A 22,280-nucleotide genomic window follows, 5' to 3' on the forward strand; every position below is an offset into this window, starting at 1 on the left:
GGAGAAGAAGGAGTAGAGAGTTGTTTGATGGTGACAGAGCTTCAATTTTACAAACTGAAGGGAGTTCTGAAGAGGGAGCTGAAGGTGGCACAGCCATGTGACCGTGCTTACTGCCACTGAACTGTACACTTGACGGTTAACATAGCGAATTTTATGTGATGCATATTTCACCACCAATTTCAAAAACAGACCAATGTCTCCTGCTTCTTACTAGGGAAGATGGAAATGCCCACTCTGAACCTCTTCACAGGAGAGTATCTCAGGCCGAGGTACTTACACAGACACTATATGCTGGAATATACTCGATTTCCCCCTGGGGACCATGAAGAAGCTGTGTCAGGACACCAGATGGCAGAACTTGGGGATGGAGACCAGGATACAGCAGAAAGGAGGGGGGTTCTCGCTCATGCTGGGCATTGGGAGCTTTATTCTGCCATGGACAGGGTGAAGTGGCAGCGGATACTGACCCTCCTCCCCATCTGCCTGGCCCTCACCTTCTCCCTCACAGCCATGGGCAGCAGCCACTGGTGTGAGGGGATCCGGCGGACGACAAAACCACTGTGCCAGGACCTCCTTGGGGGAGTGAACTGCATTCACTTCAGCAGGGCCAGCAGCAGCACTGGCAGAAGACATGACAATAGCCAGGCTGTCCAGTACATCTGGGAGACAGGGGACGACAAGTTCATCCAACGCAGGTTCCATGCAGGGCTTTGGCAGTCCTGTGAGGAAAGCCTCAACAGCACAGGTGGGTGTGTGTCCCCAGGCCAACAGGAGCAGGATGGCCCTAAGAAGGTGCTCCAAAGCCAGACTGCCTGGGTCTGAATCTTGGGTCTGCCATGAACTATCTTTTACGTCCGAGCCTCAATTTTCTCATCTATAAAATGGGAGTAGTGGGGTTGCTTTATCTCCTAGCGATCATGCACTGATGAGGTGAGTAGATTCACTTGAAGTGTCTGCAACAGTGCCTGACACACTCTTTATTAAGCACACGTGTTTACCCACTTGCCGCTGTGTCTCAGCTTCTCATAAAGAAGAGGCAGGTGGATCTCTGTGGGTTTGAGGTCTACAAAGTGAGTATAGGACAGCCAAAGCTACATAGAGAAACCCTGTCCAAAAAAAAAAAAAAAAAAAAAAAAAAAAGTGGCTGCCACCCACCTCTAAGCTGCATCCCTAAGATTTCTCATTTTAAAAATTGTTGTTGTTGTTACTTGAGACAGGGTCTAACTTTGTAGCCTTGTCTGGCCTGGAATGTAGATTAAAGATGTGCCACCATGTCCAGCTTTAAGTGTGTGTGTGTGTGTGTGTGTGTGTGTGTGTGTGTGTGTGTGTGTGTGTGTGTCCTCAGAGACCAGAAGAAGGCATCAGATCCCAAGCATCTAGAGTTACAGGCAGTTGTGAGACAGCTGACTTGTCTGCAAACCAACTTCAACTCCTCCACAGGAGCAGCAAGTGCCCTTCAACACTGAATGGCTGCCCCAGCCCCCACCCCACCCCACCCCCAATGCTGAGCCATTGTTCCAGCCTCTCTTGCATTTTTAGTGACTCTTGGAACAGAGGGTTCTCTTAAAAAAAAAAAAAAAAAAAAAAAAAAAAAATCCCCAGCTCTCATCACCATTAGACAGCCACCAGATCTATCACAACAATGGCCCAGAACAAGTTGGCCCTTTATCTCTGGCTGTCCTTGAAACAGCCCTGCACGGTAGAGAGCCTCCCCTCAGCTCTGAAGCAGGAGACTGGAAGAATTCCCACATGGGACAAGCCTGCTTTTGTGTTAATCAGCTAGATTCCGGACTTTATTGATTGAGGGTGGAGGTTTATGAAGTAAACGGTGAGAGAAGAAAGAGAAGATGGAGGGGAGGGTTAGTACATAGCGCAGAGTTCGCACAAAGTTTTTTACCTCACAAAGAATAAAAGAGGAAGGGACAGGGAAACCTTGACGTCACACAGGCTGCCTGAGCCATATTGGCGCTCGGTGTGATCCTCTGCTTTCAAAGCAAAGGCCCCCCGAAATAAGAAGGGGGACACCCTAGGAGTCCCTGCATATCTTTGGACATACATTTCCTGTACACGTGTTCAGTTTACCACCCTGTGGCACTTTACAATTTCTTCTCGGAGCCTAAGTAGACTGCAATAAGGAAGGATACAGTGTAGCTCGGAACCCATCCAAGCAGCTACTAAGTAGCAAATAGCTGCCCCGCCTTTGCCTCCAGGCTAAGTGGCCTCAGCTCTAAGTGTGGTGCAGACAAAGCCCTACTAATGCTAAGACTACCAAAGGGACCTCCCAGATTCACTTTTCTCTGGAGCGCTGTCATATAAAGTCCACTCTCTTGACTCCCCACCCCCACCCCCACCTTCTACACACAGTTACATTTGGCTTATGACCCTGCCTCCTCTGAGATCGCAGAGATAGTTCCATATTTTCTGTTTGGGAACTGTAGGCACCAACCACATCCATAAGCAAATGGCTTTTAAGAACGTCTGTTCTGTTTCCAACCCCCCCTCATCTCTCCTCTCTCCCTCCCTCCCCCCCCCCTCACACACACACACACACACACACACACACAGCCTCATCTATTTCCACAGTTTGGTTTTTTTGTTTGTTTGGTTTTGGTTTTTGGTTTTTTTTTTTTTAATAATGGCAGGAATTGGAACTACCCTGGGAGCTTGTTGACATCCAGGAATCCAGCCCCAGAGGCTCTGACTCAATAGATCTGGGCTGGAGTCTAGAAACCTGCTCTTGGATGATTGGTTGTTGTTGTTATTGATGATGATGTTTTGTTTTGTTTTGTTTTACATTTTAAGGAAGGTAATATTTACATGCAGGTAGGTCACGCATTTTGGAAGGTTGATAAGCCAACATTCTCAGTCCGTTCTTTCAGGGGAAACTGTTTCTGTATGAAAGAAAAATGTGGATATCTTCATTTTAGACATTAGCTATTGACTTGGTTGTATAATAAATAACATTTATCATTTTCCATACATACATCTGCCATCTTCTTGGTAAAGTAAAATCATTGCTTTATTTAAATCAATAAGCCAATAATTTTGAGTAGACGTTGCTCATTCTAGCATCAGAAAGGGCGTTCTTATATTTATTGTCTGGACAGTTTTTTGTTTGTTTGTTTGTTTGTTTTGTCTCTATGGAATTTCTAATTGCTGTTTCTTTTCCCATCCTCATGGTATAAGTACTTCTACTCCGCTAGCCTTTATTCTCTCTAGAGTATCTATTTGTATCTCTAATCTGCTTGCCTGGTAACTATGGCACACATCACAGCAAGAGAAACACACCTCGGGACACAGAAAAGCCCTCTGGACAGAAGGGAGTTGGAGCATCATGGAGTACGTTCACTAATGAGCATTTCCACGCTTGGCATGGAGCTCAAGGAACAGGGCTTTAACAGAGAGGGGGCCACAGTGCTGAGAGCTGAAAGCCACTGGGAAATACCACATAGAAAGGTACCACAAGGAAGGGTATGATTGTGGCTGAGATAGCGCCTCACCCATTGTATGGGAAGTCAGAAGATGCTACGTAGGTGTAGAGGCTTCATGAAGGAGGTGGCCGTTGTACCAAACCTCAGGTGTCATCTTGAGGATGTTGCCTGTTTTGAGACAGGGTCTCTCATTGGCTCTGATCTCACTAATTAAGCAAGAAAGGCCAGCCAGCAATCCGCCCCAGGATCCTCCCAGCTCCCCTTCCTCTCCTCCCTTCCCCCCTCCCCACTCTCCCTCCCCTCCCCCAGCTTTGGGATTGTGAGCTAACACCACCATGCCCAGCACTTTAACTTGGGTCCTAGGGCTCAAACTTAGACTCTCCTGCTTTCGAGGCAAGCAGTTTATCAACTGGACTGCCCTTTCCAAACCCCGTAGCTGGGATTTTAATAGATGAGGCCCAAGAGGCAGGGTGTTCCAGGCAAACAGAAACGAATAATCTGGGTCTGACGCAGCCAAGTCAGGCTTTTCCACTCGAACACAGGATGAGGAACAGAAGGAAACCTCAGCACAGATCAGAGCTCACATGGCCTTTTCATGTCCCCTGAGCAGTTGTCCCTTCCTTGTACCAGGGAGAAAGCCTACTTGGAGAAACTGGCACTGCACGATATTGGCATGTTATTTGTGATACCAGAAAACAGCGCGGGGTGGGGGGCGGCTACAATGGAGGCTGAGCTTGAGGATAGGATTTAAAAATTAGGGAGATGGGAGTTGCTTTCCCTGGGAGAAAAACTGTCCTGGATGGACTTAAGTAAGGGAAGAATTGGGCTTTAAGGGGACCCAGAGGTTGGTATCAGCTGGTCATCTGCATGAGGCGTGTGTCCCTCAGCACAGCAACACTAAACTGGTACCTGGCATAAACTATCTCTAAGACTGGATAAAAAGTAGCTGGTCATCTTATGTGTATGTATGCTGGGGAGGTCCTCATCCTGAAACAGGATCTGGGGGCAACATTAAGAGACTGTGGAAGACTGTTTTGAACTCCTTTTTCTAAAACAGTGGTTCTCAACCTTCCTGTTGCTGCAACCCCCTAATACAGTTCCTCATGTTGTGGTGACCCACCCAACCATACAGTTGTTTTCACTGCTATTTCATTTTACTACTGCTATGAATCATAATATAAATACATTTGAAGATAGAGATTTACACACACGCGTGCACACACACACACACACACACACACACACATACCACTTTCACTTGCATGGCAATACTAGAGGGCCTTTCCTATATCAACTGGGACCCACGCTAAGTTTTAAGGGAGACTGACGTTCTTAGCAATTCACACATAATCCTGAGCTGAAATTAAGAGTGTGTTTCTTGGTTCCTTCCCAACTTTGTGCACCTCTGTTCTTGAGTTCAGGGTGAGAAGAGCCTTTGCCAAGGGCCACACTGGGTGTCCTAAACTCATTTCATAGACATGGTCTCTGAATAAAATAAACAAAAGAGTTTAAGACAAGACTGGGAATTTTTACATATTATATTTTTCTTGGAAACTCACGTGTCCATTAGCGTGTAAAAAAAAAAAAAAACTCTGGGAAGTTATGTAGACACACACACACACACACAAACTTGATTAATATGACATGTCCTAGTGTTTCCAAAATTCATTAACCACAGAAGAAGTTTGTATATTCACATCTATTTATTTTATTTATATGAGAATTATGGTGAGGAACTGTTATGGAAGTAAATGCACCGCAATGGAAATGAACAGCTAGAGGCTGATGAACTTGAACTTTGCACTCTTCACTTTGACCTTTCCTGTTCCCCCACAATCTAATAGCTATCATGAATGCTATCTGCCCGTTCATCCAACACGCCTCTGCTCACACTTCCCGTCCTGCTCAGCATAAGGAAGTTAGGATTTCTGAAAGTTACTACATTGCCAGTGTCTTAAGATAGAAAGACATATTCCCAGAAATGTTTCTCATCATCTGAAAACACGTCTTCACCTTCTGTGTTCTGTAGGATGTGCCTAGAGCAAACCGTTTAGAGTTCAGTTTTTACTAGATAGGAATTAATAGCAAACGTATCAGAGGGTAAGTCAGAGCTGGATACTAGAAGTTACGAACGCAAATGACTGGTCTTCATGCCTTGGTCAAGGGGTTGTCCCTTAAGTTCAGCTCAGCACTGAGGTCAGATTCTCTAGGGAGTTCAGTACAGCCACATCCTTTGCTCTCTCTCTCTCTCTCTCTCTCTCTCTCTCTCTCTCTCTCTCTCTCTCTCTCTCTCTCTCTCTCTCTCTCTCTCTCTCTCTCTCTCTCTCTCTCTCTCTCTCTCTCTCTTCCCCTTGGTTTTTCAAGATGGTTTCTCTGTATTAGCCTTGGCTGTCCTGGACTCCCTTTGTAGACCAGGCTGCCTTTGCACTCACAGCGATCCACCTGCCTCTGCCTCTGCCTCTGCAGTGCTGGGATTAAAGGTGTAAGCCACCACCACCTGGCTAGCTCTCCTCTCTTTTATCTTTTCTTTTTCTCCTTTCTCTCTACTCTCTTCTTCCTCCTCTTTTGTGCCTATAGGGCGCTTCTCTCTCTCTCTCTCTCTCTCTCTCTCTCTCTCTCTCTTTTTTTTCTCAATCCCCCAATTGAAAAATCTGTTTAGGGCTTTATACAGGCCCCCAAAGCCACATTTGTAATGAGGTATAGAACATAACGCACAATCACTGACTACCTCACAAGCCCCTGATGGGCTGGAGGCATAAGAAGGAAAGGATAGGACAGAAAGGAACGAGCAGTAGCACATGTAGGGAGAGGGTTATGATGTGCTGTAGGCTCCATTTGGCTGGCAGTAAGGACTCTGGTCTCAGGAAGATGTCCCTAACTAAGTGCAGGCAAGGGAACTAGGGGAGGGCCAACACCCCAGTTCTGCGGGGTGGGACCTGAGTGAGAAAAGGTTTCCCACTCCCATCTAAATCAGCTCGTCTCCCACAAGTGGGCTCTTCGGTGCTTTAAAGGGAGACTGCCTCTCTCCTTCCACACTGTGAAATAAAGCTTTACAACAAAAGCTCCTAGTAGAGGCAAGGCTCACGCGTAGACCATGAGCTGTTGTGCTGAACTCACTGTATTCAGGTAGCTCTGGGGCCTTGGTTCTGGGGCGGGATGGCAGAGTCAAGCTACAGCTGGCTTGCTGTGTCTCTTGGCCACCCAGGCCCTAATGTAACACCCGCCTCTCTGGCTTCGTGGGATTTGTAAAGATTTTTCTTCTTAATCCCGCTGGCTTTGTTCAGAGGGAACACCGTTTCTGAGGATTCACATTAATCAAGGGGTCACTCCGGTCTAGCCCTCTGGGCCCAGCTAAACTTGTCCTTCTAAGCTATTGGGAATTCTCTTAATCTGTTCAGCTGGCCTTCTGGTGCTCCGTGCCCTGCTCCTGGTTCCCCCTGCCTGTGCCCTGTTCTTGGCTTCTCCTGCCTCTGCCCTGCTCCTAGCTTCCCTCACCCCTCCCCCTGCCCTGCTCCTGGCTCTCCTTACCCCTGCCCTGCTCCTAGCTTCCCCTACCCTGCTCCTGGTCTCTCCTGCCTCTGCCATACTCCTGGCTCCCCCTGCCCCTGCCCTGGCCCAGTCCTGCCTTTACCCTATTCCTGGCTTCTCCTGCAATACTGTTGGAAAAGTTGGCTCTCTTCTGACTAAGGATACCCCCTCTTTCCATGTGCTTGGGATGTGGTTTGAGGGTGTCCCCCAAAGGTTCGTGTCCTGAGCCTGGTCCCTGTGTGGTGATTTAAGGCAGGAGAATTTTTCAGACGTGGGACCTAGTGAAAGATGATTACGTCATTGAGTGAGACTTTCTTTATCCTGAGAGCCTGGTTAATTCCTGAGGGTGAACCCCTTGTGCCTGCTGCCACATTGTGGCTGCTCTCTACTTCTAGTACCTACTCCCACCCACCGTGATGGCATCTGCCATCTGTGATTTAGCTAGAAGGCCAGGCCCTCATCAGAGCCAAGCGGAAGTCAGAACCTTTCTCTTATAGGTCCAGAATTGTAAGCTAAAAAAAAAACATTTATTTTCTTTGCAAAGTATCCAAGCATCAGTATTTTGTTATAGTAGAAAATATACTAATATATAACTCCAAGCATTAGGTAGAGAGAGAGCAGGCAGTAGTATGGGAAAATGTACTAATACTTAAATTTAAAAGTCCCTCTCCTCCCTCCCCTCCCTCCCTCCCTCCCTCCCTCCCTCCCTCTTCCTCCCGCCTCCCTCCCTCCCTCCCTCCCTCCTCCCTCTTCTCCCTCCCTCCCTCCCTCCCTCCCTCCCTCCCTCCTCTTTCCTCCCTCCCTTCTCCCCTCCCTCCCTCCCTCCCTCCCGCTCTTCCTCCCTCCCTCCCTCTCCCTCCCTCCCTCCTCTAGCTTCCTCCTCCGCCCTCCCTCCCTCCTCTCCCTCCCTCCCTCCCTCCCTCCCTCCCTCCCTCCCTCCCTCCCTCTTCCCTCCCTCCCTCCCTCCCTCCCTCCCTTCCTTCCTTCCTTCCTTCCTTCCTTCCTTTTCTCCCTTTCCAGTACCAGGAATCGAACCTAGGCCGCCCTTGCAAATGTTAGGCAAATGCTCTACTGAGCCACACAACCCTAAAACCCCTTACTCCATCAACGTGTAACTTGTTTTAAGCCTGGCTTTCAAATCTGCAAGACAGATCTTTATACTTCCTTCTATCAATAATTAAGCACAAAAATCCACGTGGCAATCCAGATGTTTTCACAACTGTCTCATTACAGGCTCTTGTTAGACCAAGTTTGAGATAAAGAAAACAAGACTTGGAGACGTCTGGAAACTCTGTGGCAGGACAGATAGTCAGAGAAACTGCACCTCAGGGACTGAACTGCCACGAGGCTGCCCATCTTCCGCTGCTGTCATGGTGGACCCCTTCTGTGTCGCCACTTTCTCTGCCTGTCCCCTTTCCTCGCTCTGCCCGCTCAGCTCCATTTTGTTCTATTTTCACCCTCTCACCATTAGAACCCTACCCCCAGCCAACCCCCGTCATGAGGGATCCTTTCTAGTTTCTGCTTTTACTAATGTTTATTTCCATCTGGACAAGCAGACTTAAGGGTAACATGCTAGACTATGCCCGGGAAAATATATGGTATTTGTCTTTCTGGGCCTGGGTTACCACTCATAAAATAACCTTTTCCAGTTCCACGCAGTTTTCTGAAAATTCATTTTTCTCTAACTGAGTAGAGTTGTGCGCACACAGTGCGTTTCCCTCATCCGTGTGTCTGTCTGTGCAACGGTGCTTGGCTATGCTGTCCTTGTCTTCTAGGTGAACGGTGCAGGTGCTTTCCGGGGATTGTGCCCACTGAGGGACAAGGTAAGCACCATGCTTACAGCCGGGGTTCCTCACAATTTGAGAGGAAATAATTGTTTTACTGGGAGTAAGGGGAGTGATGAGATGGTTGGATATGGTTTTCCTGTGAAGTCAACCCAGGCTCCGTTCACACGCCTTAAAACCCTGATGTGCTGGAAGACAGTAGCCAGCTTAATAGGGTGACAGGAAACTGGCTGGTGGGGTCTGTAGCTTCCTGGACCATAAATATTTCCATTGGGGCCGATCTCAGGCTCTGCCAGTGAGGAAAATGTCGGGTTGGGAAGACACGCGCTCCGGGATCCCATCGCCTCGCCTGTGCTCTCTTCTCTTCATTGTCCACTCAGTTTGCACTGGCTTGCTTGGCGTCTGCTCTTCCAGCAGGAAGAGAGGCTTTATGAAACTGCGGAGAGGATCACATTAGTCCCCGGCCCAGGCTGTCTGAGTTTGACAACATCCAAACCTGTGAACGGAATGGACCTTTCTGCTTACAAAATACCTAGCCTCCAGCCTTTTATTATAAAACCAGAAAGTGGGCCAGTAATAAAGCCAAAAGGCCAAACCTTCCAGATGTGGATTCTAAATGTGCAGCATCTCTGTCCTTTCCATTTATAGGAGTTTTATGGCTCTCCATCGGGGCTGAAATCTTGGGTATCATCCTGATGCTCACAGGTGTGGTCCTCCTGGGCTTCAGTGTGAGCTGTCACAGTCCTGGATGCAGCTGGCTCACGGTGGACGCCTCAGTGGCCATCCTCCTGGTGCTCGCAGGTATTTTCTAGCAGTTTCTCCCAGCCCGCTCTAGAGAGGACATGGGTGCCTCAAGCCATGAAACAGGCTGGCTGGCTCCCTCCGGTCGCTGCCCAGCTCAGTATAACAGCTGGTCGTCTGGATAAGTCACTGGACTGATTTCACTGGGCGGAAGTAGTGTCAGAAAGGAAGAAGATGGGCACGGATGGAAAGAAACACTGGTTTGCGTCACAGTCAGGGAAGAGGCTGCCCTGGTTCTGGGAACAGTAATGACCTCACTTGGCGGAGAGGTTAGGCTTGGGTCTGTAGAGGAATCCTCCCGCGGTCAGACCTCTGTTACTTAATACCTGCTTGTGAGCAAACAAATATATTAAGTAAATTTTGCAGAGTTACTTAACTTCTATAAGTTAACTGTCAGAGTTAGGCTCTAGTGAAGACAAAACAAGAGTATACCTACTATGTAAATTTCAGAATGTTAAAAATGATTACCAAAGTTTGGCATAAATGTTACACACACACACACACACACACACACACACACAAACCCAAAAAAGTCTTATTTTTTGGCACTGCCTCTGCTCTCCAAGCAACTTAACTTGGCCTTCAAAGATCCTTAAGTTAATGTCACCACCAAGATAGGACTCTGAGCATAAGGCTTCCTTCCAGCCTCCAGGCAGACACGCTAAGTTGTGTTAATGTGTATAAATCCAATTTGCACATCACTCCTGTGTTTGATGAACATACTACATCTTGCCCAGGTCTTAGTACCAGTAAATAGGAAGGTAAAGTCCAATTGCTAGGTCTTCCACGGCAAAGTGCAGGGCCACGGACATGCGGAGATTCCCGCTCGGGTCCCAATATCTACTACGTTCTTCTTGGTTGTGATCAGGCCTGTTTCTGGGTGTTCCTTCAGTTTCTACCGTGGGGACGAGCCATCAGACGGGGTGTTTAAGGAGGTGTAAGTAGCAACACTACATAGCATCTGTGGACGCTAGAGTTCTTCTAGCAGCCAACACATGCAGGATAGCGAAAATGTCCCAACTGTTGCTGTCTTAACTCATGAAGCTTTACTCGCACAGGGCTCCTGGGCATGGTGGCTCACATGATGTACACGACTAGTTTTCAAATCACTGTGAACCTGGGACCGGAAGATTGGAGGCCTCAGACATGGGACTATGGCTGGTCCTATTGGTGAGTTGCTCGGTCACAAGCTCTGGTGGACCAAAAACAATGAACATAAATTTTTTGTCATAAAATAGACATTGTCACGGGGCTGGCACCTGCTACCCTTGTGACTCTCGGCTGGTATAATAGCCTTGCTATAACCCTGTCTTCTTGGCTGTAGAGTTTTTACCCACCTTGACATTTTTAGAGGATTTTTAATAATTTATTTACTCATTTAAAAATTTTAATACAGGGATTTTGATCATATTCTTTCTCCTCCACTAACTCTTTCCAAATCCTATCTACCTTCCTAAACCCCCAATATCATTCCCCCGTCAAAAAATCAAAATCAAGACAAATGAACAAGTAAAACCCAATAAGACAAAAAAAAAAAAAAAAAAAAAAAAAAAAAAAAAAACAGAACACACACACACAGAGGAAAGAAAGAAAAAAAACCCATAGGTTTTGTGTTGACCAAAAATTTCTGAGTATGGGGCGTGCCTGAAATCTTGCTTGATATACCCTTTGACACTCTGTAAGAGAAAACATTTTCCCTTTCCCAGAAATAGGTTCTTGGTTAGGAATGAGAACCCATGTGTGCTTAGCCTGCTCAGTGCTGAGATTTTGTCCAACTTGACCCTGTGGAGGTCTTATGGATGCTGCCCCAGTCTCTGTGAGCTCATACATGCATCAGTCCTATTGTGTCTGGAATGTGCTGCTCCTTAGAGTCACCTGTCACCTCTGCCTCTCACAGTCTTTCTGCCTCCTCTTCCACATGGATCTCTGAGCCCCAGGGAAAGAGGTTAATAATGGCACCTCATTTGGAGCTGAGTGCTCCAGAGTCCTTCACAACTCCGTCTGTTCGTGGGTCTCTGTGCTAACTGCCATCTACCGCAAGAAGCTTCTATGAGCGTTGATTAATGTTCTGATCTATGAGAGGAGCAGTACGTCATTAGAAGTCATTTTACTGCTGTGTTCCTTTTATAGAACCACAGTGGTAGGTTTCCCACTAGAGACATAACTAACTAACTAACTAACTAACTAACTAACTAACTAACTAACCTAACTCAGGCTCTTGGCCCCTTTAACTGTGTCAGGTTATGGATTCCATCTTTTGAAGTGGGCCTTAAGTCCAGTTTTTAGAAAAGCGATTGGTTATTCCTGTAACATCCATGGAACTGTTGCACCATTGTATCCTGCAGGTAACTGTCGTAGGCTGCAGGGTTTGTAGCTGGGTGGTATTGGGGATTACCTCTTCTGTCGTTAGCATACAGAGTACCTTCCAGTACTATGAACACTCAGCAGAAGGGGTGACGTTTCTAGCTGGACATCAGTTTGATTCTTTCACCTTCAATGACCTATATAAGATGTGTCAGCAATAAGGCCTTACCATCAGGTTGTAAAGAATAAAGATGAGGTATTTGCAAAATACTTGGCAGATGGTAAAGTCTAGATTTTTAAACACAGATTGGAGAATTTCTTCCCTTTTAGACACAGGGTCTTTTCTAGAAGGGAGACCTATACATGCCATACAAGACCATAGGGGGTTTCTTCATAACTTCTTGTTTTTGCAGCACTGGAAATTAAACCTAGGGACTCACACATGCTATGGCAAGCGCTTTGCTGCTGACCCATTTCACCACCCCCAGACATATTGCAACTTAAAAATCAATGTGGTGGTGCATGCCTTTAATCCCAGCGCCCAGGAGGCAGAGGCAGGTGGATGGATCTCTGTGAGTTCCAGGCCAGCCTGATCTACAGATCAAGTTCTAGGACAGCCAAGGCTACACAGAGAAATCCTGTATCAAAAAAAAAAAAAAAAAAAATCAGAGTACTGATGCTCACATTTTCATCCCACGCAATGACCCCTAATGCTGGGAGGAAGTTGCCACCTTCAGAAAGGAGTCACTTGTGTCAAAACCTGACAAAATAGAGACAAAGAAAGTCATATATTGAGACTGTTCGCTCATAACTGCCCTGATTCCTGGATCTTTTGAGGAAAAAAATCCAAGTAGAAATCTACTGTGAGTTACACCATAACAACTAGTCTTAAGGAGAGTCAGCCACTTGAACAAGAACCCAACACACTGTGTGCAACACAAGCTTAACCCATAAACCACTAGGGTCAAATTTTGACCATATGGTCCTCATGACCTTATGACCTTAAGGTCCACTCCACACCAAGATTACAAATCTTAACTAGCAGCTACTGACACAATCACAGCTTCCCAACTCCTAATGTACACAAGACAGCTTATCCACTTTTTTATTTTTTTATTTTTTACTTATTTTATTTATTTATGGTTTTTGGAGACAGGGTTTCTCTGTGTAGCCTTGGCTGTCCTGGACTTGCATTGTAGACCAGGCTGGCCTTGAACTCACAGGAATCCACCTGCCTCTGCCTCTCAAGTGCTGGGATTAAAGGCGTGCGCCATCACGCCCAGCCCTCGTTTTTCTTTTTCAATAACCAAGCTTTTCCTTTGCTCTCCAGAAATGCCAGAGGCTACCCCTGTCTGTCCAAGTGTCCCAGATTACACTTTCATTCATTATTTGTGCCGGATAAAAATCTTTGCTTGGAGAACTGTCTTTGTATTTTCATTTGGTGTTGACAGTTATTTTCCTGTCTGTAAAACTCACTTTTGGCATTTATTCCCTCATTCTGCCATTAAGCTTTCATGACGCACCTGTTTCTAAGCCCTTCTCGGCTTTGGTCCCCTGAGTCTGAGGATGTTAATATTTATAACTGGGCTCTACACTATCCTTGGCTTCTGGGTCACTGGAGCAGCTTCCTTCTTAACTAGAGCTCTGGGTTCTGAGGCCCGTCGTCAGTATCTGCTCAGTTGAGAGATCAGTGGAGAGAGGGTGGCGATTTTATTCCTTCATCTCCAGAATGATGCTTCTGTGGTGCTCTGTGCTTGGTCATCTGGCAAAAAATAATGTCCAAATATCTTGAAAATCATTTGCTCTTGGGATTTTTGTTTGTTTGTTTGGTTGGTTGGTTTGTTTTTGTTTTGTTTTGTTTTGTTGGTTTTTCGAGACAGAGTCTTTCTGTGTACCCTTGACTGTCCTGGACTCACTTTGTAGACCAGGCTGGCTTCGAACTCACAGCGATCCACCTGTCTCTCTGATCTGCCTCTGCCTCTGCCCTCTGCCTCTGCCTCTGCCTCTGCCTCTGCCCTCTGCCTCTGCCTCTGCCTCTGCCCTCTGCCCTCTGCCCTCTGCCCTCTGCCTCTGCCTCTGCCTCTCGAGTGCTGGAATTAAAGGCGTGTGCCATCACACCCAGCTTGCTCTTGGAATTTTTAAGGCCATGTTGCTTTCTTCCCGAGTGTATTGTTGATGTCAGTCTCACAGCCCCCCCCCCCCCGGCTTTCTTGCCAAGTGTCAGGGTGTTCCCTGTGGGGCTCTTTCCATCTCATTCCTCCTACTTCCATGTGCTTGGCAGGCTGCTCAGCTTGTGTCCCACACTTCAGGGAAGTTTTCCTATGTTACTTCTTTCACTGTTTCCTCTCCTTGGTTTTCTGTTCTCTTGGAACTCTTCCTAGCTGGGTCTCTGGGTTAATTATCCAAAGGTCCTATTTCTTTCCTTACCTAGCCTGTGTTTCTTTTTGTTTCACTTTCTGGGGGGAAAAATTCCTCAGTTTGTCTTCTAACCTTAACTCTGAGGTTAGGCATGAGAAAGGGGCGGAAAGCTTTCTGCTCCACAGCCAGCTTTTCATGCAAACCCTGTTTGCAGACCAGCTTCCCCTCTGCATCCCAAACTGGCCCGTTGTGTCTATAATACCTTCATATACTAAGCCTGTGCTCACCTAGGCACAGGGGTATGGGGTCTTGGTTGTGGTGTAGAAGATATCTGAGAGCTAGGCAGTCATCTATAGTCAGACTTTTTCCTGGTGTGTGTGTGTGTGTGTGTGTGTGTGTGTGTGTGTGTGTGTGTGTGTGTGTGTGTGTGTGTCTGTTCATGCATGTGTGTACCCTCTCAAGGACTCAGTGTGGCTATGCAATAGACTTTCTTCTTGTCTTCTGAGACCCTGCCCCCTAAATACTATGCGTTGCCCCTGTCTTCCATAGCTCAGTCACTCCTCCCACAACTGCCATCCATCCTTTTACACCTCCTCCTTGCTGTTCCTCCAATATCCTCCCTCCAGGAGGCCGTGGAGAGTGCACTGAGCTCTCAGAGCCATTCTTCCCTGTGAACCCTGCAGTCCTGTCCCTCGCTATTTTCCATGAAGCGCAGAGCGTTATAATTTGCTTTAACAGCAAGTCGGCCAGTGAAAGGAAATCTCCCAACCTTATCCTCAGATCTCCCTAACGGCACAAAACAGCACTCCCTGTGGGTAGCAGCAGTGTCTCTCTGCCTCTGAGTGCCAGGTGGCTGACCCCACAGCAGCCCAGGAATCCCACTCCAGGGCTTTCCTAACTGTGCCTTCTGTTGCAGCCTTGCCTGGGGATCTTTCGCCCTCTGTATGGCCGTGTCAGTGGCAATCATGAGCAGATACGCCACAGCCCACGCAGAGACGCCCAGGGCACTGAAAGGCAGCCCATTCCCACAGCGCAACACCCCACAGCCTGGGGCTTCAAAGCAGGTTTGGCACACGGGAGCTGTTCCTCACGCTGTGGGACAAGTCTTCGTGAGTGTTGCTGGGCACTGCCCCCCAGGGGCAGGAAGCAAAGTGTCCATGTGCTAGCCAGTGCTGCAGTGCTGATAAGCCAGGCGCTTGCTCCACAGCGAAGACCTCTGAAGTGGGGTTCAGAAGACTGTGGTACAGGTAACCTTCCACTACCCGTCTCTGGATTCAGTCTCTCGCGCCTCCTACAATTCTGGTATCTTAGAGGAGATAATGTCTACAGAAAGTATCAACTATTAACACTCTAGTATAAAGGAATCCTGACTCTGAGTTTAATAAATCTCCCAAAGGAAGTTCTAAGGGGGAAAGATGATGAAGGACAGGGCTCCCCACCCCTTACAGCAGATGCAGAATATGTTACCCAGTGACAGGCAAACCCGGGATGCTTTTTTCTAATTGATGCACGAAATATGTAGCTATACCAACCCCCCCCCCCCCCGCTTTCTAATTTTCATCAAGAAGATAGAAATTTTAAAATAAATTGTGTTGCCTAAAAATATTCTTCACCAGATGTGGAGACTCAGGCCTCTAATCTCGCAACTCAGGAGGCAAGAGGCAGGTGGGTTTTTGAGGGTTCGAAACCAGCCTTGTCTACATAGCCAGTTCCAAGACAGCCATTGCTACATAATAGAGAGACTGTATCTCCAAATAAATTCATACTGTCTACCTACAATGAAGCCAGTTTGGAAGGATGGTGAACTGAAAGAAAGAAATGGCACAGCATCTTATCACGCTGAAGTGGAGCAAATGTTTGGATTGTCCTGCTTAAGCTAAGTCGCCAGGCGTGCTTGCATCTAAAAATAAACCCTGCCAAGCATGCAGGCCATGTGGGAGGTGGCGCTCTGTTCTGGACTTCCTGGTGCGTTCAGTTACGATGCACATCAGTTTAGCTCCCAGGTTACATCAGCTTGTGACTGAGCCACAGGGTGTCAGGCACATGTCCAGTTTGACTTCCAAACCCCAAGAACCTTAAGTATGTCCTAGCTCAGAGTAATTTGAAAGAGTTTACATTTATTTGTTTTTGTGTTTAATGTGTGTGTGTGCGTGCGCACGAGTGTGGGTACGGGTGTGGGTGTGTGTGTACATATGCCACAGTTCATGGGTGGCAGTCAGAAGACAGTTTATAGAATTGATTCTTTCCTTTCACCATGTGGATCCTGGGACTCAAACTCAGGTCCTCAGGCTTTGTGGCAAACACTTTGCCTGCTGAGCCATCTCACCAGCCCTTCGGAGTCTTTTTTTTTTTTTCCTTTTAATTGCATTTATGTGCTTAGTAAATCTATTTCTGAAAAAAAGCCAAATTTCTACAATAAAACAGTAATTTGTTTGTGCGGGGGGGGGTGCGGGGGGATCCAACTAATTGCTTCATGTTTATGATTCAAGATGATCATCTGTCTGTCTGATAAATGGTTGGCTCCGTGTTTTGTTGTACAATCTTTTGGGCCCGGCTTCTCTTATCTCAGACATGAGCATTAGTGTTCCCCAGGCCCTTTGCCCGCCCGCCCCCCGCCGCAGCACAGAAGGACTGATACCCGACAGCGTCTGCCCTTTACAGGATGTGGCTTCTTCCATAGAGCCCACGGCCTCCCATGTGTATGCAGGGAGATCCTGTGTGGCTTGATGATGTCGAGTCTAATCTGCTCCCAGAGAAAAGGAAAGTCTCAGAAATGCTCCTCCCAAAGACGCTTGACTTTTGGGTAAATATGAGGGGACTACAGATGACGCTGCCCTGGAAGGAGTGGCTCTTCCTGAACCCCATGAACAAAGCTGATGTCAACGGAGCCAGCAGCTGACGTAGATGTCAGAGCAGAGCTCAAGTCAAAGCGGACTCCCAAGCTCCGATGGCACTCGCTCTCTTTTAAAATCTTAACAATATTGGCTGTGCACCAGGTGTGGCGGTGCATGCCTGTAATCCCAGCACTGAGACAGGGGGATCATGAGTTTGAGGCCAGCCCAAAGTACACCATAATGTCCTTCCCAAGACGGACAAGAGGAGTGGCATTGAAGCATAGCACACAAAGAGAAGCGTATCTAAATTATATGTGTCCAGCATTTTCAGAAAGTGGACATTTGCCCCAGTGTGACCCTACTGCTTGTCGAGAAACAAAAGCATTTCATCTGTCTTTGCCAGAACACAGACTCTGCCACGTTTTAATTCGTCAGTGTATTAAAGTTATTTCTTTGCATATCTGTTCATTGCATATAGATCATGAATCCATTGTAGGAGTCTATGTAAAGATGGCTCCTTATATCTCCAACATCTAAATTAATGGCTGACGATTGTGTGTGTGTGTGTGTGTGTGTGTGTGTGTATGTGTGTGTGTTTTGAGTGTGCCTAAGGCTCAACACACACACACACACACACACACACACACAATACAGTCTTCTAAAAACATCATTTCGTGGGAAATAAGTTTGTGATTCACTACACAAACTCTACAACCAGATAATCTGCCTGTTTTGGTCCAGATGTAAAAAGGACCAGTTTACGACTGTGTTAACGAGTTGGTCCCCACCTAGACACACTATTGAAAGTGCTTGGATAATGGGGGCACTAACTTCATCCGTGGATAATTTTATTAGCTAAATGGGTCGTTAGAGGGTTGGTCCTTGCAGAATAAATAAGTGACTTGAGGTATACGTGACTTTGAATAGTAGTAAAAATCTCAGTGGCCTTGTCTCAGAGACAGCCAGGATCAAGGGATGAAAACCCACTGGCCCTTTTAACCTGGGAGCGCTCTGTCCTTATTTGACCCCTCAGTGAATTGTATCAGGTGTCTACAACAGTACGGGCACTGTGCCGTTTCTCCTGCATGAAAGAATTTAAAATTCTGGCTGCGGCCAGTGCTTGATGAATTGTCTCACAGCCAGACAAGGTAGTGTTGGGGTGTCAGGTATTCTACATAGGAGCCCATCTTTCAGTGGAAGCCAACCTGGCCTTCAGTGACCTTCCCTACCAGGGGTCAGGGAACTCGGGAGGAGTCCTGTGTGGATGTTGTCAGGAGGTGGCTGAGGGAGAATGGACCAGGTCCACAGGTGAAGACAGGAGGAGGGAGCCAACTGTTTCGGCGCAATTGACAATTTGGTCCATGAGCCCATCTCCTCCCTGAGAGTCAGTTTGACCCATGTCTTCCAGAGATGATGTTAGTGCTGAGTTTCCTGGGGAACCACAGCTGGTTCCCCTGAGAAGGACATCTTTGGAGCCCAGAAGAAGGTTAGTAAGTCTGGAAAGTGGGGCTGGAATCAAGTTTGCTCATGAAGCAAACAGACAAAGAATGTGTGTATAGAACCCTGGATGTGTAACACAGGAGGAACGTGTCCCCAGTGGCCAGTCACAGAAAACTTTAGTCTCGGATGCAGTGGCCAAGAAAGGGCAGATTAGAAAGGGCAGATCTGATTTTCTGAATATTAAAGGAAGATGGAGTAACCCTTATCCAAGACACTTGGAAATGGGGGTATTCCTGCCTGGTGTTTAGGTTATCCATTTGTTCGTTTGTTTTATTTAAAATTGCACATATAAAATAAGGTATCTTGGGAAAGGGAACCAAGCCAAACATGAAATTCACATGTTTTGTGTCCACCATATTCACACGGCCTGGGAATGAGCTTAAGCCATAATTTAAATCATTTCGTGCATGAAACACAGCGTCACAGATGCATGTTTCCATGTGTGGTGTCACGTCAACACAGAACATTTCGGACTTGGGGTGTCAGATCTCTGGATAAGGACTGCTTAGCTTGCGCTGATCTCTCTGCACTGTGCCTATATCCCCACTTCTGAAGAAAGACCTGAACTTTAGAAGTCTGGGTCCCAGCCAACTGCCTTCCACCCCCTCCTCACTGTCTCCAGGTGGAGCCCTCACAGTGCAGGGCCCTTGGCTTTCTATGTGGACTAGCAAAGGGGTTGGGGAGGCTGGAAGGAAGGTGCTGAGGAAACACTATGCTCTGACTCAGTGACTGAACTGTGTGCGCCGAAGCATCTAGAACTGCAGTTTAGAGGTGGGAGTGACTTCTGCTTGGGACAAAGAGGAGAAAGTGGGTCAGGCCAGCCCTGTCTAGAGGGAACATCTCCCACCCCAGGCTTCCCAGGCTGGCCCCAAACATTCATTAACGAAACAACTTTGTTCTCAATACTCGGTTAGAACGTACTATGATTTCAGAGCTGTGTATAGCTCGGGGGTAGATGGCTCGTGCAGCGTGCTCAAGACCCCGGGTCCCATGGTAATATGGCAAAAATAAATGGAAAAACCTACAGTTCCAAACACGGATAAACTGTCTGTCTTCTTCCTCAAGAAGGACAATGAAGCAGATATTTGAAGAAATCCTCAGGGAACCGAGGAGTGTATGCTGGTGGGGAAAGTCCATACCTGTCCTGGGGTGACTAAGGTAAAGAACAAAAGCCCTCTTGACAAGCAGCCCTCTTGTCACTGGTACAACCAACGGTGCCCTGGGAATGCCACCTATGGCTGAATGTAGCTCCACACCAGAGCACCCGTGTTCTTGTCTTTCCCCTTACGGCTGTGAGCCAGTGTGCAAGAAGCCTAGTATATTTCAGCCACTTGCTGAAGGACTGGCAGGCTATGCTGGGATGATATTTCAAAGCTGCAGCTTCTTTCCTCCAAATATCAAAGTATATGGATGACGGATTTCAAAGTTTAAGGTCTAGGGACCGTGGATGGGTTGGGAACGACCAGGCAGGGATGGTGCACCGTAGGACCACGGACAGTAAGTCCACTGCAGAGCTAAAAATGCAAAGTGCCTTTGACCTGAGAGGCTCCTGTCAGTCATCGCTAAAGGCACAATCACTTCTCAGCCTCTGTCTTCACTTAACCAAGCAGCCTTCTCCAACACAGATAATCAGCTCTTAGAAGAAAAGCATTCAGGAAGTTAACTAAATTAACCTTAGCAGGGTCTATTTGACTAAAGAGTAACTCGCGAATTGGGCAAAACACAGAACTCAGCAGTTTCATCCACATGAGTAGCGGGTTTCTACCGGAGCCCCTGGAAAACACACAGAGAAATCACCGAATGGCTCCAGTAAGTGGGCATGGGCGAGTCATTTGAGTGCACACAGCTTGGTTATTTGTGATTAGGTGAACCTTGGCTATTTGCTCCTAAAACAGAACAAAACAAAACCTCCTAAATTCAATTCCAGCCTGTTACCTAGGAACTCATAACACACAGGCAGCCTCAGGCCAGTGGCTCCCTGATTGTTTAACTCAACAGCTTCCCCAAGACAGCCTCCATATGCTGCTTGGTCTCCGCCAGAACCCCAGCCGCTCCTCTGATTCCTCTTCCAGTCCCACGCTGTAAACATCCAAGTCACCAAGGGCTCAGCCTTCAGATATGTCCCATCAAAGATCTCACTCAGATTTCACGGCTGTCCTACCTACCTGTGACAGCTCCCAGATGGATGTGCTTGCCTAAACCGTCCCTGATGTGTTCCAGACGGACAGACCCAACTGTGCTCTCAACCCCTTCGTCTTAGACTCTGTGTGACTTTGTCTTCCTCCCTAACCCCAGCTATCACTCACCCCTCTTCATGTCTCCTTTGCCTTGCATCGCCTCTTTGTTCTCTCATAAGGATACAAAGCACGCCTGCCCCAGGATGCCTGTGCATGCGCACTCTCGGTAGAACAAACCAAAAACATGACATGGTTCCAACTTCATACCTCAGTGTGGATGAATCTCACAAATGTGATGCTGATTCTTCTTAAATAAAGTCTACAAAGGAAAAGGCACATGCACAAATGCAAAATAGTTGCTGGGTAAAAGGAGACACACCAGAGACGTGTTCATACTGTGCTTGGTGATGTGGGGGCTGGTCACCCAAATGTGTGGGGGCTGGTCACACAAATGTGATTAGCTTGTCATGGAGTCATCAAACACCTCACATTCCTAATGCAAACGCTAAATGCCAATAAAAAGACGAGGTTTCTAATGTTCCTGGTTGTTCCGAGTTTTTTTGTTTGTTTGTTTGTTGTTTTGCTTTTTGTTTTTTGTTTCATTTTTAATTTATTATAATTTATTCACATTACATCCCGATTGTTAACCTCTTTCCTCCTGTTCCTACCATCCCTCCCTCATCTGCCCTATTCCCCTCCCTTAGGCTTCTGACAGGGGGCCCCTCCTCCCCCACCGTCTGACCACAGCCTACCAGGTCTCATCAGGATAGCCTGATTCCCCTTCCTCCGTGTACCCTCAGGGCCCTCACCAAGGGGAAGTGAACAAATCTCGGGCACCAGAGTTCATGTCAGAAAGACTCTGGGTGGAGAGCTGAGAGTTGTGTGGAAGAGTGAGGGGGGTGGAAGAAGCTGGAGGGGTCAGGAGCCCCACAGGGAGGCCATCAAGGCCAGCAGATATGGACCGGGGGGGGGGTACACAAACTGTGGCACCAACCAAGGACAATGCATGCAGAGAACCTAGTCCCCCTGTTCAGATGTAGCCAATGGACAGCTCATCCTCCATGGTTGTGAGGGGAACAGAAACTGCCTCTGATGTAAACTCTGGTGTCCCGAGTTGCTAAGAAACACAGCTTCTGTCATTCTTACTCTCCACCCACTGCACACCCCCTTCCTTACTCCCACCTCAGCCTCACTTTCTGGCCAGCTCCATCCTCTTTACAGTATAAATGCTGTGTGACTGGAGAAAATGGTTCGGCCTTTAAGAGTTCTTGCTGCTCTCACAGAGAACCTGAGTTTGACTCCCAGTATCCAGCTCAGATGGCTCGCCCCAGTTCCAGGGTATCTAACACTGTCTTCTGGCTTCCCCGGGCACCCACAAACACATAGACACCCACATACCTATAAATAAAGGATAAAAGCAAACCTTAAAACACAACGAACAGGATGCTGGGCCATGGGCTGTGGGCTCTGAATGGTTTTAGCCATACTGAATTCCTTAAATTGTTTAACATTTTGGATGTTTAGCCATAAAAACAGAGCAGCAGTCACCTCCTTGGGACTCAG

General features: G+C 47.3%; 1 protein-coding gene across 1 annotated transcript; it reads left to right on the forward strand.

The window, feature by feature from the left end:
* Positions 1-435: 435 nt before the first annotated feature.
* Positions 436-15,372, forward strand: Gsg1l2 (GSG1 like 2). The gene is made up of 5 exons (XM_051167776.1): positions 436-745; positions 8,735-8,782; positions 9,392-9,544; positions 10,603-10,714; positions 15,123-15,372. The coding sequence occupies exons 1-5, from the start codon at positions 436-438 to the stop codon at positions 15,370-15,372; spliced, it is 873 nt and encodes a 290-aa protein (XP_051023733.1).
* Positions 15,373-22,280: the final 6,908 nt, after the last annotated feature.

Source organism: Acomys russatus, chromosome 25 (assembly GCF_903995435.1).
Source record: "Acomys russatus chromosome 25, mAcoRus1.1, whole genome shotgun sequence".
Taxonomy (NCBI): domain Eukaryota; kingdom Metazoa; phylum Chordata; class Mammalia; order Rodentia; family Muridae; genus Acomys; species Acomys russatus.